Source organism: Scyliorhinus torazame, chromosome 11 (genome assembly GCF_047496885.1).
Source record: "Scyliorhinus torazame isolate Kashiwa2021f chromosome 11, sScyTor2.1, whole genome shotgun sequence".
In the NCBI taxonomy this organism is placed as follows: domain Eukaryota; kingdom Metazoa; phylum Chordata; class Chondrichthyes; order Carcharhiniformes; family Scyliorhinidae; genus Scyliorhinus; species Scyliorhinus torazame.
In genome coordinates, this window is record NC_092717.1 from 173,839,174 (window position 1) to 173,865,637 (window position 26,464).

General features: G+C 46.1%; 1 protein-coding gene across 1 annotated transcript in view; it reads left to right on the plus strand.

The window, feature by feature from the left end:
* Positions 1-26,464, plus strand: part of tmem67 (transmembrane protein 67) — a 439,599-nt gene that overhangs the window by 322,749 nt on the left and 90,386 nt on the right. The window contains exons 15-19 of the mRNA XM_072468028.1: positions 605-710; positions 1,707-1,763; positions 9,759-9,857; positions 15,609-15,707; positions 17,366-17,452. Coding sequence (XP_072324129.1) covers positions 605-710; positions 1,707-1,763; positions 9,759-9,857; positions 15,609-15,707; positions 17,366-17,452 — 448 coding nt within the window. The remainder of the gene's footprint in view (positions 1-604; positions 711-1,706; positions 1,764-9,758; positions 9,858-15,608; positions 15,708-17,365; positions 17,453-26,464) is intronic.

The following is a 26,464-nucleotide window of genomic DNA, read 5'->3' on the forward strand; positions in this document are numbered from 1 at the left end:
CCATGCAAAAGTTTGCATGGCAAGGAACACTGAATGGCATCCCGCTTTACGACCCCAAGGGGATCATAAAACGTGTGCAATTCAGCTCCGGCGTGAGAACATTGTCTCCCAAACGGAGAATCCAGCCCCATATCTTTTCAAGAGCGAGTTAGATGTAGCTCTGGGGCTAAAGGAACCCAAGAATATGGGGGAAAGCAGGAACAGGTTACTGAGTTAGATGATCAGCCATGATCATAATGAATGGTGAAGCAGGCTCAAAGGGCTGAATAACCTACTTCTGCTCCTATTTTCTATGTTTCTATGCTTACCCCAATTATGGAGCCACCAAGGGTGGAGTACTGGAAATGGGATTGGGGACAGGAATCCTTGAACTGGCTCCTTGATTGCTGCTCCCAACTTTTCACCTGTCCTCCATTTTTATGTCTTAAAATTAAGCGTTTCTTTAAATATAAGCATGAAACGTTGCCAACAGAATTTCAGTCAACTAATGTATTTAATAATTTTGAAGGAAATAGTTGTAATTCATTATTAAAATATCATAATGTACAACTTAATTTCTGAAAACATCCAAATGGATTTTAATATTATTTACATTCTATTGCAGGATCAATCTTGTGCCTAATTCGCTGCATGGAAAGATCTTTCCTCCTATTTTGATAATCTCCTATGTAAATATTAAGATCCAAAATCCAGAACAACAAACTATTCCAGTAAGCGTGGTTCCTTCTTTAAAAAATCTTCAAAGAGCAAAAGATAACTGAACTAAGTGGACGGTAGTTTTCATATTGGCCTGATTTTGTGGTCAGCGGCGAAGTGATACCACTTGCTACTGACTTCGAAGAAATGTGCCCAATGTAAATTTAAATTTGTGCCAAGTTAAGGCATCCAGAACAGTGATGTCATCAAGCAGAGTAAGCAGCCAAATACATTGAAATATTCTCACATACAGCAAGCCATGAAATAAAATGCACTGACTAAGATCAAGAATGATAAGCCATCTAAAGCACTACAAAGAGGGGGCTCACGGATTCCAGCAACGTTGTTGATAAAGTGCAAAAAAAGATCGGTTTGCAAAGCTGGGAGGAACACCATAATGATGTGCTTCTGAAATTGATTGGAAGTTGTCTGAAACAGGAGGAAAAGGTTGAAATGGATTAGTGCTATTTTTAATATGCATAAACAGTTTGGAAGTGAAGGCAGAAATAAAATTCCTTCCCTTTCCTTTCCTTTCCCTTTCCTTTCCTTTTCTTCCCTTTCCTCACATTCCCTCCCTCCAATTCGGCTTTGCTACCTCTTCCTCAATCCCCTTTCCATCAATGTTCCCTTCCATTTTGCCTTTGGTCCCTCTTCCTCAATCCCCCTTCCATCAATGTTCCCTTCCAATTCGGCTTTGCTCCCTCTTCCTCAATCACTACTCCAAACTGCCTTCTGCCATTACTGACATTAAACAATCTGGAGTAGAAATTCCCAATCTCGCATCAATTCCTTTCTGGGTAGAATGACGCAGGTGTTAGGGGAGGCCCTAATCCACATTAGTTTTGTTCCACAAGTACAAGCATGCAATCAACATTTCCAGAAAGCTGACACTACATCAAACACAAACAGTTGGCATATATTTTTGCTACTCAGGTTTTTTAATTATGAGCAGTTAGATTGTATTGACTTTTTGATTCTCTATTTGATATTTTTCCCATATATTCCAACAGATATCTTTTTATGTTGAGTATAAAATGGACTTGTCTACAGCCAATCAGAACACAGAAGTAAGTTTCTGTTTGAAAGAATTATCCTATTATTCGAACTAAAAATTAATCTTAGTGATTAATTGTTTGTTATTGTCATTGAACGTTTAATCATGAGAATCACAGTTGTTTGCAGTTCACAGTACACCTCACCATAAATCAACTCCTGAGAGAACAAAATGAAGATCACTGAAGTAAAAAAAAATCAAAGCTGAACAGAACAAAAGCTGACCTTCACAGTGTATGTGATTTAGAAATTTCTCCAACAGTTCAACGATCAGGTGACCATTGTTGAAACAATTGAGCTTCTCTTTTGGATCATATGCAAAACATTAATTGAAGTTGCTGCCTGTGGTCACCTCTAACTTAACTGTTGCTCTCTGTACTTCTTATCTTAGATCAGATATTCAGACTCTTCAGAACTTGTGGACATGTACAAGATACTGGGTGAATTCAGCCTATAGGAGCACATGGATTTGGGAGCAGATGGGGGAATAAAAGTTTGCAAAGTAACAAACGACACATCCTTGCCTGTGTGTTTGCTAGTGCTGTTGGGAGCAGTTTAAACTAATTCGGCAGGGGGAGGGGTCATAGACTGTTATCAGAATAGGGACACCGCATAATACAGTAAAGCTAACACGTCAGAGGGAATACAGCTGTATTACGTTTCAAGGCAGTAAAGCAAGGCTGGATGGCCTGTACTTTAATGCCTGGAGTATTACAGGTAAAACAGATGAGTTAAGGGCGAGGATGGACTCATGGAATTGTGATATAGTAGCCATCATGGTTGAGGGAGGGGCAGCATTGGCCGCTTAACCTCCCGGGATATAGACTCTTCAGGCGAGACAGAGGAACAGGTGAAAGAGGAGGATGCATTGCATTATTAGTTAAGGAGTCAGTTACTGCAGTAAGGAGAGATTATACCTTGGAGGGGCATCAAATGAAGCATTGTGGGTAGAGTTTAGGAATAAAAAAGAGTCAGCCACATTGCTAGGTATTTATTATAGACCCCAGATAGTCAGTGGGAAATTGAGGAGCAAATATGTGCGCAATTTGCGAAGGTGTGTTAAAATAACAACAACAGGGTAATTATATTAGGTGATTTCAACTTTCCCAACATTAATTGGGATGGTCATAATGTTAAGGGCTTAGATGGCGTGGAGTTCTTAAAATGAATACAGTGGAACTTTGCAATATGTAGAGGGTCCAACAAGGGACGGTGCAGTACTGGGCCTAATTCTGGGGAATGAAGCCGGACAGGTGATTGAGGTGGTGGGGGGGGAGCATTTTAGTGATAGCGACCACAACATGGTACAATTTAAGTTTGTTATGGACAAAGAAAATGACAAGTTGCAAAAAAAACTTTTTGGAATTGAGAGCAGATTTTAGTAAAATATGGCAGGATCTGGCCACGGTAGAGAAGAGGTTGATTGATATTTATTGTCACATGTACCGAAATACAGTGAAAAGTATTTTTCTGCGGCCAGTGGAACGTACACAGTACATACATATTAGACAAAAGAATAATCGACAGAGCACATTGACAATAGTACATCAACAAATAGTGATTGGTTACAGTGCGAAGAGTTACAAGCCCAGAAAACCATGGATGACCAGAGATATTCAGGATTCGATGAGAAGGAAAAGAGAGGCTTTTAGCAAGTACAAGTGGAGTAAATCAGCGGGGGCATTAGTGGAGTATAGAAAGTGCAGGATGGAGCTTAAGAAAGCAATTAGGAGAGCAAAGAGGAGATATGGGAAAACTGGTAAAAGTCGGGAAAATCCCAAGATTTTCTGTAAGTATTTCAATGGAAAGAGGATAACCAGGGAAAGAATAGGGCCCATTAGGGACCAAGGGGGCCATCTTTGGGTGGAGCCAGAGGGCATTAGTAGGGTGTTGAACAAATACCTCACATCTGTCTTCACCTACGAAAATGAGGAACTCAGGGAGAGAGGCTATGAGGTTCTTGAGCAAATTGACAGATGGAGTGACAAGGTTTTGGAGCTGCTGGCAGGCTTAAAAGTGGACACGTACCCAGGTCCAGATGAATTGTGTCTCAGGCTGCTGTGGGAGGCGAGGGAGGAGATTCAGGGGCTCTGACCCACATTTTAAATTTTTCTCTGGCCATGGGGGAAGTGCTAGAAGACTGGAGAACAGCTAATGTGGCGGCACTATTGAAGAGGGGTTGTACAGATACAACCACAACGGGTACCGCCACAACCTGTCCACAGCAGATGCTATCTTCCTGGCCCTACACTCAATCCTGGAGCATCTCAACAACAAGGACTATAATTTATGTCAGATATTCATTGACTACAGCTCTGCCTTCAACACCATAATCCCAGCCAAGCTCATATCCAAACTCCAAAACCTAGAACTTGGCTCCTCCCTCTGCAAATGGATCCTTGATTTACCTGACCTATAGACCACAATCATTAAGGACAAACAACGACACCTCCTCCACGATAGTCTTCAATACCGGAACCTGACAAGGCTGCGTACTTAGTCCCCTACTATAACCCTTATACACACACAACTGTGCAAAATGTGGCTCCAATTCCACCTACAAGTTTGCTGATGAAATGACCTAGTGGGTCTGATCTCAAATAACGATGAGTCCGAGTACAGGAGGGAGATAGAGAACCTAGTGACATGGTGCAACGACAACAATCTCTCACTCAATGTCAGCAAAACTAAGGAGCAGGTTATTGACTTTAGGAAGCGAAGTGTCGCACACACCCCTGTCTGTATCAAGGTACCGAGGTGAAAATGGTTGACAGCTTCAAATTTCTAGGTGTGCACATCACCAACAATCTGTCCTGCACCAATGTTGATGCTATGACCAAGAAAGCACAACAGCACCCATACTTCCTCAGGAAACTAAGGAAATTCGACATGTCCACATTGACTCTTTCCAATTTTTGCAGATGCACCACACAAAGCACACCATCTGGCTGCATCACAGCCTGGTATGGCAACTGCTAAGCCCAGGACTGTAAGAAACTACAGAGAGTCATGAACATAGCCCAGTCCATCATGCGAACCCGCCTCCCATCCATTGACTCTGTCTACACCTCCACCTGCCTTGTGAAAGTGGGCAGCACAATCAAAGACCCCTCCCACGGGGGTTATTCCAACCTCTTCCATTGGCAGGAGAAACAAAAGTCTGAGAACACGCACTAAAAGACTCAAAAACAACTTATTTCCTAATGTTACCAGATTCTTTAATGACTCTCCTATGGACTGCACCGATCTCTCTATGCACCTTCCCTACTGTTGTTAGAACTATACTCTGTATTCTTCACCCGATGTCTATGTCTACTTATTTACATTGTGCTTTTAATTGTATGTCCTATGTTTTTCATGGATGGAACGATCTGCCTGGACTGTGCGTAGAACAATATTTTTCACTGTACCTTGGTACATGGGACAATATGTCTAAATCTAAAATAAGCCAGGGAACAACAGACCAGTGAGTCTCACGTCAGTGGTAACATAGGAACATAGAAATTAGAAACAGAAGTAGGCAATTCATTCCTTCGAGCCTGCTCAACCATTCAATCAGATCCATGGCTGATCTTTTCTTGGACGCAAAGCCACCTCCCTATCTGTTCCCCATATCCCTTTAACCCATTTTAAAAATCAGAAATATATCTATCTCCCGCTTGAAACCATTTAATGATTCGGACTCCACCACATTATGGGGCAGCGAGTTCCACAAATTCACCACCCTCTGTGAGAAGTAGTGCCTCCTCATCTCAGTTTTAAATCTCCCGCGTCTCAACCTATATCTGACCTCTTGTTCTAGATTGCCCCACAAGGGGCAACATTTGGTCTACATTTACTTTATCAATCCCTTTTAGCATTTTATATACCTCAATCAGATCCCCTCACATCCTTCTAAACTCCAGCGAGTAAAACCCCAAACTGTTTAGCTCTCCTCATACGTCAACCCTTCATTCCCGGAATCAATCTGGTGAACCTCCTCTGAACTGCTTCCAATGCCACCACATCCTTCCCTAAATAAGGAGACCAAAACTGGTCACAATACTCTAAATGTGGTCTCACCAATGTTATATAATTGCAATAATACTTCCCTATTTTTATACTCCATTTTACAATAAATGCTAACATTCCATTTGCACTTTCTTATTACATTTCGTACCTGCATACAGACTTACTGCGATTCATGAACAAAGACACACAGATCTTTCTGCCCGGTTGCATTTTTAATCTGCTTTCCATTTAGATAATAATTTGCCTGACTATTTTTTCAGCCAAAACGGATAACCATTTATCCATATTAAACTTCATCTGCCACATTTTGGCCCAATCTCCTAGCCTGTCTACATCCGCCTGTTAAATCTGTATCTTCTCTTCACTGTTTGCTTTAGTATCACCTGCAAATTTTGCTATGTTACACTCTGTCCCTGCTTGCAGCCCATTTATATAGATTGTAAACAGTTGAGGAGCAAGGACTGAACCCTAATAGTTACAGTTTGCCAGCCAGAGAAGGACCCATTTAACCCGACACGACATAGAAAATAGGAGCAGGAGGACATTATTCGACCCTTCGAGCCTGCTCTGCCATTCATTAGGATCATGGCTCAGCATCCAACTGAAATGCTTAATCTCACTTTTCTCCCATATCCTATAGAAACATAGAAACAAATGGTAAGGAACCTATTGGAAAAAACTGTGAAGAAGAGAATCTATCTCCATTTGGAGAGGCAAGGTTTGATTGAGGATAGTCAGCATGGCTATCCTATCTGAAGGTAGGAGGGCAGGTTAATAGTGTGGTGAAAAAGGCACATGGACACTTGTCTTTATCAATCAAAACATAGATTACAAAAGCAGGGAGGTCATGTTGAAGTTCTATAAAACTTTGGTGAGGCCACAGCTGGAGTGCTGTGTGCAATTCTGGTCACCACATTATAGGAAGGATGTGATTGCACTGGACGGGGTGCAGAGGAAACTCACCAGGATGTTGCCAGGGATGGAACATTTAAGTTATAAAGAGGGGATTGGGTAGGCTTGGATTTTTTTCATTGATGCAGAGAAGACTGAGGGGTGACCTGATTGAGGTGTACAGGATTATGAGGGGCATGGACAGGGTAGATAGGGAGCAGTTGTTTCCCTTCGTTGAAGGGTCAGTTATGAGGGGACACATGTTCAAGGTGAGAGGAGGGAGGTTTAGGGGGTTTTGAGGAAAAACCTTTTATCCAGAGGGTGGTGACAGTCTGGAATGCACTGCCTGGGAGGGTAGTAGAGGAGGGTTGCCTCACATCCTTTAAGTTCCAGGATGAGCACTTGGCATGTCACAGCATTCAGGATTATGGGCCAAGTGCTGGAAAATGGGATTAGGTAGGTAGGTCAGGATTTTTCATGTGTCAGTGCAGACTCGATGGAAATTTGACGAAGTATTCGATGCCCTCTATTTTCTGTGATAAAGCTGGCTCCAACCTGCCACCTTCTACATTTAACTGCAGTGCATTTGTTTGTGTGCAACCAACCCTCTCACTAATAAGACATTCAGGTGAAAGGTTTTCACTCAAGAGTGGTAAGAATGTGAAATTGAGGTTTGAGGTGAATAGCACTGGTGCAGTTGCATAACTTTGTGGGCGAAACAAATGGAAGGATATGTTAATAGGCTGAGATGAAATAAAGTGGCAGAAGACTCATGGAGAGCAAGCAACAGGACTCAATGGTGTAAACCTGTTCTGTAAAACGTCTGATATGTTAATCACTCAAATATACTAAAACGATGTTTGGAATTTAACTGTCGATGCACAGGTTTCTCAGGCTTCCTGGAACTTGCTAGTGAAACCAAGACAAGAACATAGCATCAGTTTTAGAGACTTATAAACTTGACAGGGAAATATGTCAATAAGCACTAAAACCTCAGAGCTTCTTTCTTGCTAAACAATGCTGAGAGGTTAATTTCTCAACTTTAGAGGTTTGTATGTTCGTATGTTTTTATATTTGATCTCTACTTTGGAGCTTAGATCAGCCTGAGTAGCTAAAGTCAACATTGGTCCCTTAGAGGATGAGACTGGGGAGTTAATGAAGAACGCAGAAATGGCAGAGACACTAAATCAATATTTTGCCTGTTTTCACGTGGGAGGACACTGGAACCATCCCAAGAGTAAGAGGAAATGTATAGGTTGTTGAAAAGAAGGACCGTAAAATAATCGGCATCAGTAGGGAAAAGTGGGCTGGTTTAGCACACTGGGCTAAACAGCTGGCTTGTAATGCAGAACAAGGCAGCAGCGCGGGTTCAATTCCCATACCGGCCTCCCCGAACAGGCGCCAGAATGTGGCGACTAGGGGCTTTTCACAGTAACTTCATTGTAGCCTACTTGTGACAATAAGCGATTATTATTATTATTATTACTGGGCAATTATTGGGATTAAAAGCAGGCAAGTCCCCAACGCTTGTTTGCCTACATCCTAGGGTCTTGAAAGGAAGTAGCAGCAGAGACAGTGAAGGCATTGGTACTAACATTACAAAATTCACTGGATCCTAGAAAGGTTCCAGTGGATTGGAAAAAGGATAATATAGCATCCTGTTCAAATAGGGAGACAGGCAAAGGGCGCGATTCTCTGGCCTCATTGCGCTCTCGCTCGAGCAAAATGAGACCGATGAATACTGGGAGAGGCCGTAAACGAGAACCGTGCCAGGCGGCAAACAATTTGCGATGCAACTGGCCCACTCCTGTAGGCGAACTCATATCACCACATCACCACTTAAGCCCTATTTCCATACAATTAATGGGAGTGACCCCATATCCAACAGCCTCCCGTCATTCATCTGCCTCACCAGCAAGTGGTCACGCTGGCGCCGATTAGTACTCCTTTTGAAAATCGTGAACCTGGCGGAAGGGCTTTTGTGGGGAGCCAAGGAGGTAAGTAGCCATTTTTGCTCACAGGAAAGAGCCCGGCTTGTCACCCCAGTTTTCAGTGGGAGATGGGGCACCCTTCGCTTGGGGCAGAGGGGGTGGGGAGACCCTCAACAGAGGTGGGCTGCCATGGGAGGATGGGGGGGGGGGGGGGAGGCTCGGGGGGGGGCAACAGTGTGGACAACCGCGGACGGCACCACCATGCTAATCCCTGGATCGTGTGTACCCGTCCCGGGAGCAACCCTTGTCCCTGCCCGTCTGCCCCACCAGTGGTGATATATCTGTGAATAAGATTGTATGCAGTTTGTAATGCAACCTCCAACCAGCTGGTGGTGTTAGACCTTGGTCACGTGATGTGGCAGACTCACCAGTTGGTGGTCAGGCGTACACAATGACAGTCGCACATCGGGGAGTACCAGAGCAACCTAGCCTGTACAGCATTCTGTATGTTATCCTTCATAATAAATCATCATTCCAAGAAAGTCATCAGCAGTTTTGTATGAATCATTGCAAAGACAAGACAACAGAACAAAGCATGGTACCAGGAGTGTTGAACATTTAAGGAAACAGCAGAAAAGACAAAGGAAAACGGCCAGAGAACAAAACACTGACTGCCGAGGCCTCAAGCCATGCAGCTGAAAGATATTGCTAATAGGGAATTGGCAATTGTGGTTAAGTGAGCACTTCAATCAACCCAAGTGGATTCCAGTGGGTGGGCGGGCCATGTAGCTTGTGGGGGTTAATTACAATACAGAATTAATTTCCTTTTCTATGTAGTTCAGCTTCCACTGAACAATATATTTTTCAGCCTTGACCAGGTTATCTGAAATTGGCAGGGAGATAAAACTGAACAAAGATGGGAACTTTGCACATGGGAAAAGAGGAATCTATTGCGATAACTATTTAAATGCAAAGTCCAGATTCTACAAGTTGAATCAATTTTCTTTCAAAATCAGTGAGAAAAATATGATGGCAAGGTTGGGGGCAGCGGTGTGCAGGCGAGGTGATTAGAGGGAAGAGTGAGTGAATGGGTGAAACGTCAAAAGTAGGAAAAACTTTTAAAACTTGGATTTATTAAAAATGCATGTTTGACAGTTCTGCTTTCTCTTGCTTTAGATTGCATTGGGTTTCCTGTGTGGCTTATCGACAATATGCTCCATGTTGAAGACAGCCAGTTGGAAAAGACGAATTGGATCTCAAATGATTGATATTCAAGTAAGTGATGATTTAATTTTGATCTTGTGCTTCTGTTTTGTTCTGTGCTTTATGTTTTGTTAAATCGTCTAAAGTTGTGTGCGTAAAAGTTGCCAAAATTTCAAACATGTACTTAGTGCAGACCAAGGTCATGTGGGAGCTCAAGATTTGTAAATCGGGGAATTATCTTTAATATGAACTTTAAATTAGTTTTGTAATTTTTCTTCTCCTATTTTAACTTATAGGGCTAAATAGTCATTCTCAGGTTGGGTGCACAGAGACAGGTGAATTCCTGGCTCTTTAAACCCAACATTTGTAACAGCAGTCCCAAACTTTAGATTTTCAATCTGGCCAAGGGGGTGGTTGGCAGGCTGTAATATGTGTCTGGGCTGGCGATCCTCGAAGTACTGTGAGGTCAGAAATAGTCCTGGTATGGTTTGGGCAATTTGGCCAGACATAAAAACTGAACCTTCAGAAATTAAGCCCATTTGTGAGTTAGAAGTTCATGGTGAAGTTTCAGAGCATTGGAGGAGACGTCACTTTATCCGGTGAGTGGGAACTCTGTACATATTGTCCATCTGTTAGCTAGCCCTGGGACGGAAGGCCCATCATGGGCTATCCCTCTGGTATTATTGTCATTATTGCTACCTATTTACAGGAAACATGTGAAAACATGGAGTGGATGCTGAAGCCATGGAGATGACATCCTCTTGGCACCCCTACCTGGAAAAGATATTCTGCAATTATATTTGCTGTTAACTTCATTGGATGAATGATTAATATTGCAATGTTAAACACTTGCCCTCTGTCACATGCCAGACATCTATCAGGATGCGTCCACACAGTGGATCCTTGATCAGGTCCCTCACATCTTCACACTGTATTAGCATAACGATGTGACTGGGCCAGGGTTTAGAGAGCCCCAAAGTGTATCATGGAGTTCACCTGACCCACAACTTTGAATAGATTGTGGTTATGTGGAGCACACGGGCCTACCTTATAGGTGTGATGTAACAGAGATTTACTGTACTTTTAAATTAAAACAATGTTTATTTATGAAACCAGTTAACACTTTATAAACCCACAGTAAACATCTTAACAACTATCAACACCAATAAATCCCCCAAAGAATACAGTACCCTATAAGTAACTCTTAATCTTTCCTTGCAACATCCATAAGACAAAAAAAAGAACCCTTTTACAGAAAGACACCAGGTGCAACTTCTCTACTGAGACATGTACCACTTTGAAATCCTCAAATGAGCTGAAGTCAGTCTGTAGCCTGCAGAGAGAGATCCTTACAGCTGCTTGCTTTGCCTGCAGCTATCCAGCTCTCAAAACAAAACTAAACACATCCTGTAGCTGCGACTCCAAAGCAAAAGTAAACAGCCTAGCTCCACCCACACTCTGACATCACTGCAGTAATAAACACCCATTGCTTAAAGGTACTCTCACATGACACTAAGAACGAGTAAACCAGTAGGGCTGTCAGTGGTCATGGAGTGAGCTCCAACATCCACGCATTTGTGCAGTCATTTCTTCCACCATGCCTCAGCAATTATATAATTGCTGCATAGCTTGGATCATCCACACAGGAATTCCAAGTGAAGGGTCATATCTGCATGCTGCAGCTCCGATGAAGGCCTGGTGCATAGTTTTGCTACAGCATTGTATGTGTAACTGCTAATGTTTATGCCTTTATATGCACCAGGGTAGGTCAGCCTCCTGTGACCGATTAGACCAGTGGAACCGATAACCATGGAAACAGTCAGAGTGCCTGAGTAGCTGTCCGTTAAGGATGGTGAATCGCTGATACTAGGTGATAAAGGCTGTGGTAAATACACCATGAAATGTGGTGGTAATAGTGTCGGTCATGCTGTTAGTTCAGTGAGCACAAGAGAAAGTTGGTGTAATAACCTGCACATGACACATCCAATTGAGGATGATTGTTTCCCTGTGCTCATTGGGAGTGCAAGCTCCCCGACCCTCCTGAGGGTGGGATAGATTACTAGCACTGGGATAAAAGGTCAGCCAGTGTGACGCTGACTAGAGGACCTGATAAACTGTAGCCGGCTTCATGTATATAACGTTATGTTAATAAATGTCTCTACAACTCACATTGGACTCCCCGTGCCTTTATTAAAGTTGGCATGAGAGGGAATGCAAGGATGGGGTTTCATCATAAGGACCGTTGAGCACAGTTAAAGGCAATGGCATACATCAGAGTATGCTTTCACAATGCAAAGGGCTATACCTAAATATCTCTTTCTATGTTCTGCACAGATTGCAGCTCTGCTTGTTTACCTCCAGGCTACCTCATTCCTCGGACATGGGCGGCACTGTTGCTTCACAGCGCCAGGGTCCTAGGTTTGATTCCCCGCTTGGGTCACTGTCTGTGCGGAGTCTTCACGTTCTCCCCGTGTCTTCGTGGATTTCCTCCGGGTGCTCCGGTTTCCTTCCACAACTCCCAAAAGACGTGCTGTTAGGTGAATTGGACATTCTGAATTCTCCCTCCGTGTACCCGAACCGGCGCCGGAAATGGGCGACTAGGGGCTTTTCACAGTAACCTCATTGCAGTGCTAATGTAAGCCTACTTGTGACAATAAAGATTATTATTATACATCAGAAGGAGGAAGAGATGTCTGAGGAGGTAACATCATATTAGACTAACCCACACTCCACAAGCACAGATACCAGCCACTCGGAGCGATGTAGCACACATATAGTGTCTGTGGTACATGGTGGAGGACACTGAACCAGAGTGATGCAGGAGGTATCAGAGTCAGAGACTTCTGTGCACCGTCACAATAATGCTCTGCTGGGCAGGAATATGGAGCCTCAGGAATGATCATTTAGGGCACTGTGTTTGGACCATCAGCAGCAGATGTGTGGACATCTGAGGCAGTGAGAGCTCTTGGACTGTAAAAAGGAGTCTATTGAAAGACTAACCACTCTCATGGAGAGACACATGCAGCTACACTTGGATTGGATGCAAGAGCAGCATCTCAGCCAGGGAAAGGTGCCAGGGTTCTTCATTAGCCTGGATCAATCTGCTTAGAGAATGAGTGCTGGCATCCATGGAATACATGAGGAGCTGTTTACCCTACACAGAATGATCATACTGTTGGCACAGCAGTTACTGGAATGGATGCCTGCTGCGCACCAGCAGTCAGCCCATCAACCCCACCTGAAGGCCAATCCAGGTCTGTGAAGGTTAAGGAGGTGGATGAGCCTCTCAACACTCTCATCATCCTTCACCTCTCCAGCCCCTCCACCAGAGCCCTCATCTGCTCCACATATGCCAGTGACCTCAACTGCTCATGCAGAGATGAAGTCTGAAGGAGGATTTCCCAGAGATACCTGCAGGATAAGATCAACTCTGCCTTGAACTCCCTTAGAAAGCTTTTGATCCTACCACTTCCCTCAGCTGCTAATCAACCCCATAAGTCTGTGAATCACCAGCTAGCCTACAATTCCCACCAACCCCACACAGGCCTCTGATCCCCTCATTCACCAAACCAGGACCCTCAACCCACCCCTCTATTCACCACCAAGCCTCTGACCTCCCCCAGCTGGTAACCACCAGCACTCCAATTCCTGACTCCTCCCTGCAGGATCCTTGTTGTGTTCTATGGCTCCCCTGATCATGAAGGCACACATAGAACATGAGGATGTGTTGTAATAAGTATTTATTCTTGACACGCAGAAAGGTAACCATGCAATTCTATGTACAAACAATTATGTCTACATTACTGTGGAGCGGTGAGATGCGACTGTTTCGTTGTCCGTCCTGCTACCAAGTGGGTCTGTCTAATCTATCCCTCGGTATATATATGTCTCTATGGGTCTCTGGTTCCACCTACTGGCAGGAGGTCATGACTGTCTCTTCATGTATTGATCAATAGCTATATACACTGGGACTATTATAAACAAATATATACATTGGTGTAACTATCCAGTTATACACAGATATGCCTATGTGCATATCACCACAGTCTTGACCTACTACAAGCTTCTGACTTTCTTCTCCCAGGATCCCAACATTTCCCCAGGCTCCACATCCAACCCAAGATCTCCAACTTGTCCCAGATTTCCCTTCACCCTGACCTCCTCATAATGAGGACTTTAACCACATGCCAGGACCTGCAGCGCTGCCCATCAACCAATCAAACACTTTCCCTCCACCCCCACCGCAGCAGAAACTACTTTTTCCAGCAAGCTTCACTATTAGCCGCAAGGCCAATTGACAGTCAAGTCAAGTCAGTTAAAACGCTACAGCATGTGGGGAAATCCCCGCTTCTTTGTTCAACAGGCCTATCGGAACTCCCCCAAACCCAACCTCAGTTTCCGACAGGTGAGGTACGGATAAATTTATCCCCTTAGTGCCTGAAGATGTCTTATTATCTGTCCGGCCTGCTGGTAAAATGAATAAGACAAGTATGCAGATTTTGTTTTGTGTTTTCTCTCTACTAACGTCTCTAAGGAGCTGACTTCTTGGGCGGGATTCTCCCCTAACCGGTGGGGCGGGCCTTACCGGCGCCGAGGAGTGGCGTGAACCACTCCAGCATCGGGCGGCCCGGAAGGTGCGGAATCCTCCGCACCTTCAGGGGCTAGGCCGGCGCCGGCAGGGTTGGCGCCACGCCAGCCGGCGCCGAAGGACTTGGCGCCGTGCCAACCGGCGCCAAAGGGCCTCCACCGGCCGGCGCGACATGGCGCATGCGCAGGAGTGCCAACGTGTGCTGGCGTCACACCAGCGCATGTGCAGGGGGGTTCTCCGTGCCGGCCATGGCAGGCCGTTACAGTGGCCGGTGCAGAGGGAAAGAGTGCCCCCACAGCACAGGCCCGCCCGCGGATTGGTGGGCTCCGATCGCGGGCCAGGCCACCGTGGGGGCCACCCACCCGGAGCCAGATCCCCCCGAGGTCTCCGCAGGCCGCCCGCAGAGCCACGTCCAGCCGGTACGGACCTGATGTAATATACGCCGGCGGGGCCCGCCGAAAACGGGCGGCCACCCGGCCCATCGCGGCCCGGAGAATCGCCGGGGGGCGGGGTGCGCTGCCAACGGCCCCCGACCGGCGCGACGCGATTCCCGCCCCCACCGAAAAACTGGCACCGGAGAATCCGGCAGCCGACATCGGGGCTGGATTCACGCCGCCCCCCCGGCGATTCTCCAGCCCGGCGGGGGGGTCGGAGAATCCCGCCCCTTGTTTCAATTCACTTACACCGATGATAGATGCTGTCTGGCGCCTCAACCAAATATCCATTGTCATGAATAGCACTAAGGGTGTGTATTGGTAGGTTATTGATTGTAGAACTACACCACAAATAATCACAGTTCTGATTTTGCTGGATAATTTACTTCTGATATTTGCTTCAAATCTTGGATGGGGATCAGGAAAACTGGCTGATTTTTCTCTTCATAGTCCGAAAGCTTTAAAACCAAATTTGGTGTCCCTACGACCACTGTAGCTGACTATATTGCCACTTTCCTGGTTCATATGCAACAGCAACTAAGAAGATTTGGAGCTGATACTACATTTTTGCAATTGCTTCACAGGATTTGGACATTTGTTTTCATCACAAAAGATGCTTGCATTTATTGGATGTAAATGCTTCTCTGCCATTATACCGAAAAGGTAGAAACTTAAAGACAGGCTTAAGTATCTAAGTAGTGTAAAAGCAAAACGGCATAACTGTTATACTAGTAGTCATTATTGATTAGTTACAGCCTTAAATGAGCCAAAAATGTGAAATTGTATTTTTTTTAAATCTAGACAATCTTGAAGTTCTTGTTGTTTTATGCTGGAGACTTGGCGAATGCCTTCTTTCTTGTGACATTTGGAACAGGATTATACTGGCTTACATTCTTCAAGGTATCTCTAATTATTTAATGTGTTATAATATTATAATATAATGGTATAAGGTACATTTGTATTTTAGATTGTTGAAATTGCTGAAGCCATTAAACATAATATATGTATAATATCAACTCAAAATACATTTATTATTCTACAAATGCAATTTCTGACCAGATTCTAGGCAGGTGTTCAGTACATCATCTGTTCATTGCTTATATTCTACATATTGTGTCAAGTTCCTTACACATTGCAACAATACAATATTAATGACTGTAGAGGTAGTTTACAATTACTTTAGACATTTGCTTGGCTATCAGAAAACTAGTGTGTAGGTACACCAGAAAATAAGGAAGGCAATGGAATTTTGGCCCTTATAGCTAAAGAAAGAGTATAAAAGTAGAGAAGTGTTGTTGCAACTGTACACGGCATTGGTGAGACTGCACCTGGAGTATTGTGTACAGTTTGGTCCCCTAATTTGAGTCGGGATGTAGTTGCATTGGAGGCAGATCAGAGGAGGCTCACTAAACTGATTCCAAAGATTCCCCTGCGCCGGGTCGGAGAATTGCCGCAACTGCGCCACGCCGCCCCGATGCCGGCGCGCGATTCTCCGAGTTGCGGAGAATCAGCGCCATTTGCGTCAGCGCGTTTGGCGCGGCACCGGACGTAGGCTGCTGTCCGCGGCCGGGCCGCCGATTCTCCGGCCCGGATGGGCCGAGCGGCCGCGCGGAAACGGCAGAGTCCCGCCGGCGCCGTTCACCCCTGGTCGCTGCCGGCGGGAAGCACGGTAGCACAAGTGGATAGCACTGTGGCTTCACAGCGCCAGGGTCCCAGGTTCGATTCCCTGCTGGGTCACTGTCTGTGCGGAGTTTGCACGTTCTCCCCGTGTCTGCGTGGGTTTCCTCCGGGTGCTCCGGTTTCCTCCCACAGTCCAAAGACGTGCAGGTTGGGTGGATTGGCCATGATAAAATTGCCCTTAGTGACCAAAAAGGTTAGAAGGGGTTAGTGGGTTACGGGGATGGGGTGGAAATGAGGGCTTAAGTGGGTCGGTGCAGACTCGATGGGCCAAATGGCCTCCTTCTGCACTGTATGTTCTATGTCTATGTCTATGTTAACTACGTGAAGGGTCGGGGGACAGCCTGTGGGGGGGCGAGGGGGGCTCGGTCCCCTGGGGGGGGCCTCCGATGGGGTCCACCAATCGGCGGGCTGGCCTCTTCCCCCCCCCGGCCTACTTTGTTGCGCGGCCGGCCCCTGAACCCCCACGCCATGTTGCATTGGGGCCAGAATCGGTTCTCCCCACGCCTGTATTGAAATGTGGATGGAGAGAAGATGCTTCTGTTTGTGGGGCAATCTAGAATGAGAGGTCAAAGTTTTAGGATAAGGGGCAGCAGATTTAAAATAGAGATTAGGAGAAATCACTTCTCTCAAAGGGTCATGAATCTGTGGAATTCATTATCCCAGAGTGCGGTAGATGCCGAGATATTGAGTAACTTTAAGGAGGAGATAGATAGATTTTTAATTAGTAAAGGGTTGAAAAGTTATGGAGAATGGGCAGGAAAGGAGTTGAGGCCGAGATGAGATCAGCCATGATTGTATTGAATGGTGGAGCAGGCGTGAGAGACTGAATTGCCCATTCCTGCTCCCAGTTCTTATTTTCTTATTATTTGTTTCTTCAGGGTCAGCGGATTGTTTCTGTTCTTCTGCCCACACCCAGCCAAGAGGTGCACTTTATTTCTTGTGTGGTCAGTGCTTTTGCCCTGAAGGTATGTATATAAACAATATTGGTAATCTTCGGATTAGCACAGCTATGCATGCTCCAATCAAAGTGTTTTAACAGATTCCCCTTTCCTAACTGCCACTGAGAGACCAAAAAGAATATATTCAGATGGAGAGCTGAAGGAGGTCCCTGAAGTAGACTGGCATAAGACCACAGAGTAAATTAAGATGCAGATTTTGAATGTGATGTCATTACATGCAAATATCATGAACTTATTGACTACGTATCGTAAATGTGCACATGATAGGAGGTTAATTAGGGCTCATTCCATCAAAAAACAAGTTTCTCATGGGAACAAATGGAAATGCGATTGAGAACTGGACGTGGAGGAAGTCCCGTGGCTAAACGACCTATTTGGGCACACATGGTGTTATTAAAACTGAACTCGACTGCGCAAGTTGCTAAGTTCATCAGGTCACTGAAAACAGATTTATAAAATGGTGTTTATTGCAGATAAGAACATATGAACTAGGAGCAGGAGTAGGCCACCTGGCCCCTCGAGCCTGCTTCGCCATTCAATGAGATCATGGCTGATCTTTTGTGGACTCAGCTCCACTTTCCGGCCTGAACACCATAACCTTTATTCTTCAAAAAACTATCGATCTTTATCTTAAAAACATTGAATGAAGGAGCCTCTACGGCTTCACTGGGCAAGGAATCCCATAGATTCACAACCCTTTGGGTGAAGAAGTTCCTACTAAACTCAGCCCTAAATCTACTTCCCCTTATTTGAGGCTATGCCCCCTAGTTCTGCTTTCATCCGCCAGTGGAAATAACTTGCCCGCATCTATCCTATCTATTCCCTTCATAATTTTATATGTTTCCATAAGATCCCCCCTCATCCTTCTGAATTCCAACGAGTACAGTCCCAGTCTACTTAACATCTCCTCGTAATCCAACCCCTTCGGCTCTGGGATTAACCGAGTGAATCTCCTCTGCACACCCTCCAGTGCCAGTACGTCCTTTCTCAAGTAAGGAGACCAAAACTGAACACAATACTCCAGGTGTGGCCTCACTAACACCTCATACAATTGTAGCATAACCTCCCTAGTCTTAAACTCCATCCCTCTAGCAATGAAGGACAAAATTCAATTTGCCTTCTTAATCACCTGTTGCATCTGTAAACCAACTTTTTGCGACTCATGCACCAGCACACCCAGGTTTCTCTGCACAGCAGCATGTTTTAATATTTTATCATTTAAATAATAATCCCTTTTGCTGTTATTCCTACCAAAATGGATAATCTCACATTTGTCAACATTGTATTCCATCTGCCAGACCTTAGCCCATTTACCTAGCCTATCCAAATCCCTCTGAAGACTTCCAGTATCCTCTGCACTTTTTGCTTTACCATTCATCTTAGTGTCATCTGCAAACTTGGACACATTGCCCTTGGTCCCCAACTCCAAATCATCTATGCAAATTGTGAACAATTGTGGGACCAACACTGATCCCTGAGGGACGCAGCTAGCTATTGATTGCCAATCAGAGAAACACCCATTAATCCCCATTTTTTGCTTTATATTAATTAACCAATCCTCTATCCATGCTACTACTTTCCCCTTAATGCTATGCATCTTTATCTTATGCAGCAACCTTTTGTGTGGCACCTTGTCAAAGGCTTTCTGGAAATCCAGATATACCACATCCATTGGCTCCCTGTTATCTACCGCACTGTTAATGTCCTCAAAAAATTCCACTAAATTAGTTAGGCATGACCTGCCCTTTATGAACCCATGCTGCGTCTGCCCAATGGGATAATTTCCATCCAGATGCCTCGCTATTTCTTCCTTGATGATAGATTCCAGCATCTTCCCTACTACCGAAGTTAAGCTCACTGGCTTATAATTACTCGCTTTCTGCCTGCCTCCAGTCACTGGCATGTTATTTGTGTCTTCCACTGTGATGAACGACCCAAAAAACCTGTTCAGTTCCTCAGCCATTTCCTCATCTCCCATTATTAAATCTCCCTTCTCATCCTCTAAAGGACCAATATTTACCTTAGCCACTCTTTTTTGTTTTATATATTTGAAGAAACTTTTACTATCTGTTTTTATATTCTGAGCAAGTTTACTCTCATAATCTATTTTACTCTTCTTTATAGCTTTTTTAGTAGCTTTCTGTTGCCCCCTAAAGATTTCCCAGTCCTCTAGTCTCCCACTAATCTTTGCTACTTTGTATGCTTTTTCCTTCAATTTGATACTCTCCCTTATTTCCTTAGATATCCATGGCCGATTTTCCCTCTTTCTACCGTCCTTCCTTTCTGTTGGTATAAACCTTTGCTGAGCACTATGAAAAATCGCTTGGAAGGTTCTCCACTGTTCCTCAACTGTTTCACCATAAAGTCTTTGCTCCCAATCTACCTTAGCTAGTTCTTCTCTCACCCCATTGTAATCTCCTTTGTTTAAGCACAAAACACTAGTGTTTGATTTTACCTTCTCATCTTCCATCTGTATTTTAAATTCCACCATATTGTAATCCCTCCTTTCAAGAGGATCCCTAACTATGAGATCCTGAATCAATCCTGTCTCATTACACAGGACCAGATCTAGGACCGCTTGTTCCCTCGTAGGTTCAATTACATACTGTTCTCGGAAACTATCGCAGATACATTCTATAAACTCCTCCTCAAGGCTGCCTTGACCGACCTGGTTAAACCAATCGACATGTAGATTAAAATCCCCCATGATAACTGCTGTACCATTTCTACATGCATCCGTTATTTCTTTGTTTATTGCCTGCCCCACCATAATGTTACTATTTGGTGGCCTATAGACTACCCCTATCAGTGACTTTTTCACCTTACTATTCCTGATTTCCACCCAAATGGATTCAACCTTATCCTCCATAGCACCAATGTCATCCCTTACTGTTGCCTGGATGTCACCCTTAAATAACAGAGCTACACCACCTCCCTTACCATCCACTCTGTCCTTCCGAATAGATACCCTTGGATATTTAACTCCCAGTCGTGACCATCCTTTAACCATGTTTCAGTAATGGCCACTAAATCATAGTCATTCACGATGATTTGCGCTATCAACTCATTTACCTTATTCCGAATACTACGAGCATTCAGGTAAAGTACACTTATGTTGGTTTTTTTACCTCTGTTCTGAATCTTAACACCTCGATCAGTAACCTCTCCTAAGTTATATTTCCTCTTAACTTTTCTCCTAATTTTCCTTGTCCTTGAACCCATATCTTCATGTAACGAGGAGGATAAAAAAAGTCTATCTATTGGATTGAAAAGGGGCAGCACGGTAGCATTGTGGATAGCACAATTGCTTCACAGCTCCAGGGTCCCAGGTTCGATTCCGGCTTGGGTCATTGTCTGTGCGGAGTCTGCACATCCTCCCTGTGTGTGCGTGCGTCTCCCCCGGGTGCTCCGGTTTCCTCCCACAGTCCAAAGATGTGCAGGTTAGGTGGATTGGCCATGATAAATTGCCCATAGTGTCCAAAGTTGCCCTTAGTGTTGGGTGGGGTTACTGGGTTGTAGGGATAGGGTGGAGGAGTTGACCTTGGGTGGCGTGCTCTTTCCAAGAGCCGGTGCAGACTCGATGGGCTGAATGGCCTCCTTCTGCACTGTAAATTCTATGATAACAACCTGCCGCGTCGCTTACCATGAATGTTTTTACTTCCCGTTTTATTCTTTTTAGTATTACTGGTCCTATTCACTGAGCTGCCCTCAGTCACTGTACCTTGTACTGTCGCCCTTTTTGATTTTTGACTATGGCTTCTCTGCCTTACGCTTTCCCCTTACTGCTTTTTGTTTCTGTCCCTGTTTTTACTACCTTCCAACATCCTGCATCGGTTCCCACCCCCCTACCACATTAGTTTAATCTCTCCCCAACAGCTCTAGCAAACACCCGCCCAGGACATCGGTTCCAGTCCTGCCCAGGTGCAGACCGTCCGGTTTGTACTGGTCCCAGCCCCCCCAGAGCCGGTTCCAATGCCCCAGGAATTTGAATCCCTCCGTCTTGCACCATCCCTCGAGCCACACATTCTTCCTATCTATCCTGACATTCCTACTTTGACTAGCTCTTGGCACTGGTAGCAATCCTGAGATTACTACCTTTGAGGTCCTACTTTTTAGTTTAACTCCTAACTCCCTGAATTCAGCTTATAGGACCTCATCCTGATTTTTACCTATATCGTTGGTGCCTATGTGCACCACGACAGTTGGCTGTTCACCCCCCCCCCCCCCAGAATGTCCTGCAGCCGCTCCGAGACATCCTTGACCCTTGCACCAGGGAGGCAACATACCATCCTGGAGTCTCGATTGCATCCGCAGAATCGTCTGTCTATTCCCCTTACGATCGAGTCCCCTATCACTGTAGCCCTGCCATTCTTCTTCCTGCCCAGCTGTGCAGCAGAGCCAGCCACGGTGCCATGAACCTGGCTGCTGCTGCCTTCCCCTGGTGAGCCATCTCCCTCAACAGTATCTAAAGCGGTATATCTGTTTTGCAGGGAGATGACCGCAGGGGACACCTGCACTGCCTTCCTACTCTTGCTCTGTCTTTTGGTCACCCATTTTCTATCTCCCTCAGTACCTTTCACCTGCGGTGTGACCAACTCGCTAAACGTGATATCCACGACGTCCTCAGCATCGCGGATGCTCCAAAGTGAGACCATCCGCAGCTCCAGAGCTGTCAAGCGGTCTAACAGGAGCTCCAACTGGACACACGTCTTGCACGTGAAGGGGCCAGGGACAGTGGATGAGTTCCTGAGCTCCCACATCGCACACGAGAGCATGACACGGGTCTGAGATCTCCTGCCATGCCTTAAACCTTAGGTTAACTTATACAGCTACAATTCCAAAAAACGAAAGAAAAAATAAATAAATTAGACAATGAAAAGAAAAACTACTTACTAGTCACTTACCAGGGATAAAAAGAACCTCCTCCCCACCCAGCTTCGAATTCCCACCTAGATTCAAATTCCCAAACTCACTCTTTGCTATCTCACTCTGGCTGTGTCTTCTCTGGCTCACTGGGAGAACTCACTGGGAGTGAGTTACAAGTTGCTCTTTTTAAGTTGGCCTGAGTTGACTTCCCTCCCCACCTGCTTTTAGATCAAGGTAGATTAAAGTGACTGACACTTAACTGCCAACCAGTTATGTGAGTGGGTGGGGCAGTTCTTGATGGAGGCTTAATGAACATTTTGGTTAATCTGATGTGTTGCCCCAGTTGGTTCCATGACCAGAGTGTTGATATGACCACTGGGCTTGTTGAGTGCTGGTTAGTTGGGGATGGGAGCGCAGCCGTGGCTAGGGCCTGAAGCGAGGTCCCCATGCAGAAGCCCTCCTCCATACGTACCCACTCGGCTTCTGCTTCTTTCATCCACCCTTTTACCCTCTCCGCAGTTGCAGCCCAGTGGTAATATTGCAGGTTTGGAAGTGCCAGTCCCCCCATGGCTCTCGTTCGCTGCAGCACCCTTTTGGGGATCCTTGGATTTCTCCCCTCCCACACACACACACAATCGCCATGATCAGTTTTTCGTATGAGTTGAAGAAGGCCTTGGGGATGTAGATCGGTATGGATCTGAGTAGGAAAAGTAACCTGGGCAGTACATTCATCGTGATCGTCTGCACGCTCCCTGCCAGCGAGAGTGGGAAACCACTTCTGCACATCTTTTTTTACTTCCTCCAACAGACTGGTCAGGTTCCATTTGTGGACCCCTGTCCAGTCATGGACAATTTGGATCCTTAGGTAGCAGAATTTGTGTTGGGCCTGTTTAAATGGCAGTTCCTCAAGCTCTGCCCTTGCGGGTTCACTGGGAAGATCTCACCTTTGCCCAGGTTGAGCTAGTAGCCCGAGAAGGCTCCAATCTCTTTCAAGAGCACCATGATCCCTTCCATGCTGCTTTGTGGGTCAGAGATGTAGAGGAGCAGGCCATCCGCATAGAGCGAGACTCTGTGCTCTCTGTCTCCTCTCCGGATCCTCTTCCAATTCTTTTCCGCCATAAGTGTGATTGCTAGTTGTTTGATTGCTAGGCTGAATAGCAGCGGACACAACAGGCTTCCCGCAATGTGCCTCTGTGCAGTACTGGGACTGGTGTTGTTTGTCCGTACGTTCGCCATGAGAGCGTTGTACTGGAGTTTCACCCAGGAGGTGAACCCTGTTCTGAGTCCAAACACTCCAGTACTTCTATGAGGTACTTCCACTCAACTCTGTCGAAGGCCTTTTCTGCGTCAAGGGAGAACACCTCAGGTGTTCTCTCCTCAGATGGGGTCATGATCAGGTTTAGCAGGCGCCCGATGTTCAATGTTCGATGGTAGCTGTCTAACCTTGACAAAGGCTGCTTGGTCTTCTGCTCCCACCTCTGGTACACAGTCCTCCAGTCTCCTGGTTAGGATCTTGGCCAGTAATTTGGTTTCCAAGTTTCGCAGCAAATGGGTCTGCATTCTGTTGGGTTTTTGTCTTTCTTGGGTTCAGCGAGATTGAGGCTTCTGCTAATGTAGGCACAAGGTGCCCCTCGCCGGCGAGTCTGTGAACATCTCCTGCAGGTGCGGGGCCAGTGCCGTCGCATATTTTTTGTAGAAGTCCGCCGGGATCCCGTACAGTCCCGGCGCCTTCCCAGCCTTCTTGGAGCTGATACTCTCCATGATTTCTCCCAGTTGTAGTGGTGCTTCCAGCTCCCGTTTTCTGTCCTCCCCCATGACTGGCATTTCCAGTCCATCGAGGAACTGTTTCATACCCAAGTCCTCTGCTGGGGACTCAGAGGTGTACAGGCCCTGGTAGAAGGTCTCAAATGCCTTATTGACCTTTTCCGGCTCCGCTACTAGTTCGCCCTTGTTGTCTCTAATCTGTACTAGTTCTCTTGTGGCTTCCTGCTTTCTCAACTGGTGAGCCAGCAGGTGGCTGGCCTTGTCTCCATGCTCATACAGGATCCCAGAGTTGATGCACTGCTTTCCTCATGGAGAGCAGGTCAAAGTCCATTTGTAGATTTTCCCTCTCTGCCAGGAGCTTTACGGTCGGTGCCTTGGAGTGTAGCCAGTCTATTTTCAGTATGGAGTCTACTTGCTGTTGCCCTGCCACCCTCCCTTCCCTCTCTCTCCGTGCTTTGTAAGCAATAATTTCACCCCTGATCACAGCCTTACCTGCCTCCCAGACTGTGGAGGGCGAGATCTCCCCATTCAGGTTATTAGTAATATACTGGTCTATGGCCAGTGATATTTTCTCACAGAAAGCCTTATAGGCCAGGAGCGCCGTGTCAAAGCTCCGTGGTGGGCGTCGGGCATGGCCCGTCTCCAACCTCGCATCCATATAATGTGGAGTGCCATCGGAGATTACGATCGCGGAATATTCCACTCTTCCTAGCCCTGGAAGCACTGATTTCCCCACCACAAATAAGTTGATCCGTGTATATACGTTGTAAACCTGGGAGAAGAAGGAGAATTCCTTCTCCCCTGGGTGCGTGAACAGCCATCGTTCCACTGCCCCCAACTGCTCCATGAATATGTTGAATTCTTTCACCATGTTGCAGGCCTCCCCTGTTTTGCGATTCGACCTGTCCATCCGTGGGTCCTGTACACAGTTAAAGTTGCCTCCCCCATGATCAGTCGGTGTGTGTCAACTTCGGGGATTTCCGCCATGGTCCTCTTTATAAACTCCGTGTCGTCCCAGTTGGACGCGTACATGTTGACCAGGCCTACTGGTGCCCCGTCTGGGACACCAGTGACCATGATATACCGTCCCCCAGGTCCGTAACCGTCCTCGTCGCAGTAAACATCACCCTCTTATTTAACAGTCTGGCTACCCCCCTGGCATTTGTCCCGTAGCAGGGATCTTAGGTCTGTCCCACCCAGCACTTCCTTACCGGAGTCGATCCATCTCCCTCAGGTGTGTCTCTTGGAGGAAGACTATGTCAGCTTTCATACTTTACAGGTGGGCGAAGACTCTGGATTTTTTCACTGGGCCGTTACGTCCCCTGACGTTCCGGTGACTATCTTGATGGGAGGTTTCTGTCCACCCCATCCTGCGGGATCAACCATACCTCATGGACACGCCCTGTACTCCGGGGGTTTCCCTTTGTTAGCAAGCTGACCAAAATGGCTGCAGTCTCCCCATGAGGCTGGGCCCCTGCGCTCCGGGGTTTTTCGATGTCAGGGGCCACCTAACATGACCGCCAACTGTGTGTACACCATGTGGGTGAGCCACTGCAATCTGGGCTTTTGCTTTGTTCAGGGACCCTCCAAAATGGTTGCTTGCGATGCTTTTGTGTTCCAAGTCGCCACGTGTGGCCTGCTGTAGCCAGTCCTCCTGCCCCCCTTCTCTGGAGCTGTCACCGCCCTCCCACCCCCATGTTCCCGTCCCTCTGTTTCTTCCCCTAGACACCTGCCTGTTGCTGCTGTAAACCCCCGCCCCTCACCTTGCCAGGCGCTCTCTTCCTTGTGGGAGAAGCGCCACGGCCTCTCTTTCCTTCACGCTTCCCGGTGCTAGCTTCGCCGCTAGTGTGGTGACCCTGCTCCTGGGGTCGGTTTTGTATCCACCCATCGTCCGCTATCTGTTTTCCTTACATGCTGTTCTCCTCACTCTTTCCTGTGCTCCTATGCCCTCATTCTTCCCTTCCGCTATTTCACCTCCCGTCCTCAGAACAAGGCAGTGCAGAGTTGCACAAAGAGTTCATCGAGATGGTCAAAGTAAATACATAAGTCTCTTTGGATTATCTTTTACTCGCTGTCTCTGCCACTGTGTTTCCAGCCCGTTCTCCAGGACAAATTTGTCGTGAAGAAGTGCTCTCTGCCTTGGAATGTGACCCCGAGTTTGGCCGTCAGAAATTTAGCATCAGAAATTTGACACCGCTCCTATACAGGGCTGCCTTTGGTCTGTTGAACTCTGCCCAGCTCTTGGTCAGGTCAGCCCCAATATCCTGTTAGATCCAGATCCGGTGACCTTCCCAGCTACAGTTTTTTGATTGCCTTGCCAAGCACAGGATTCTTTCCTGGTCTTGGTAACGGTGCATTTTGGTGATTATCGTCCTCGGTAGTTCTCCA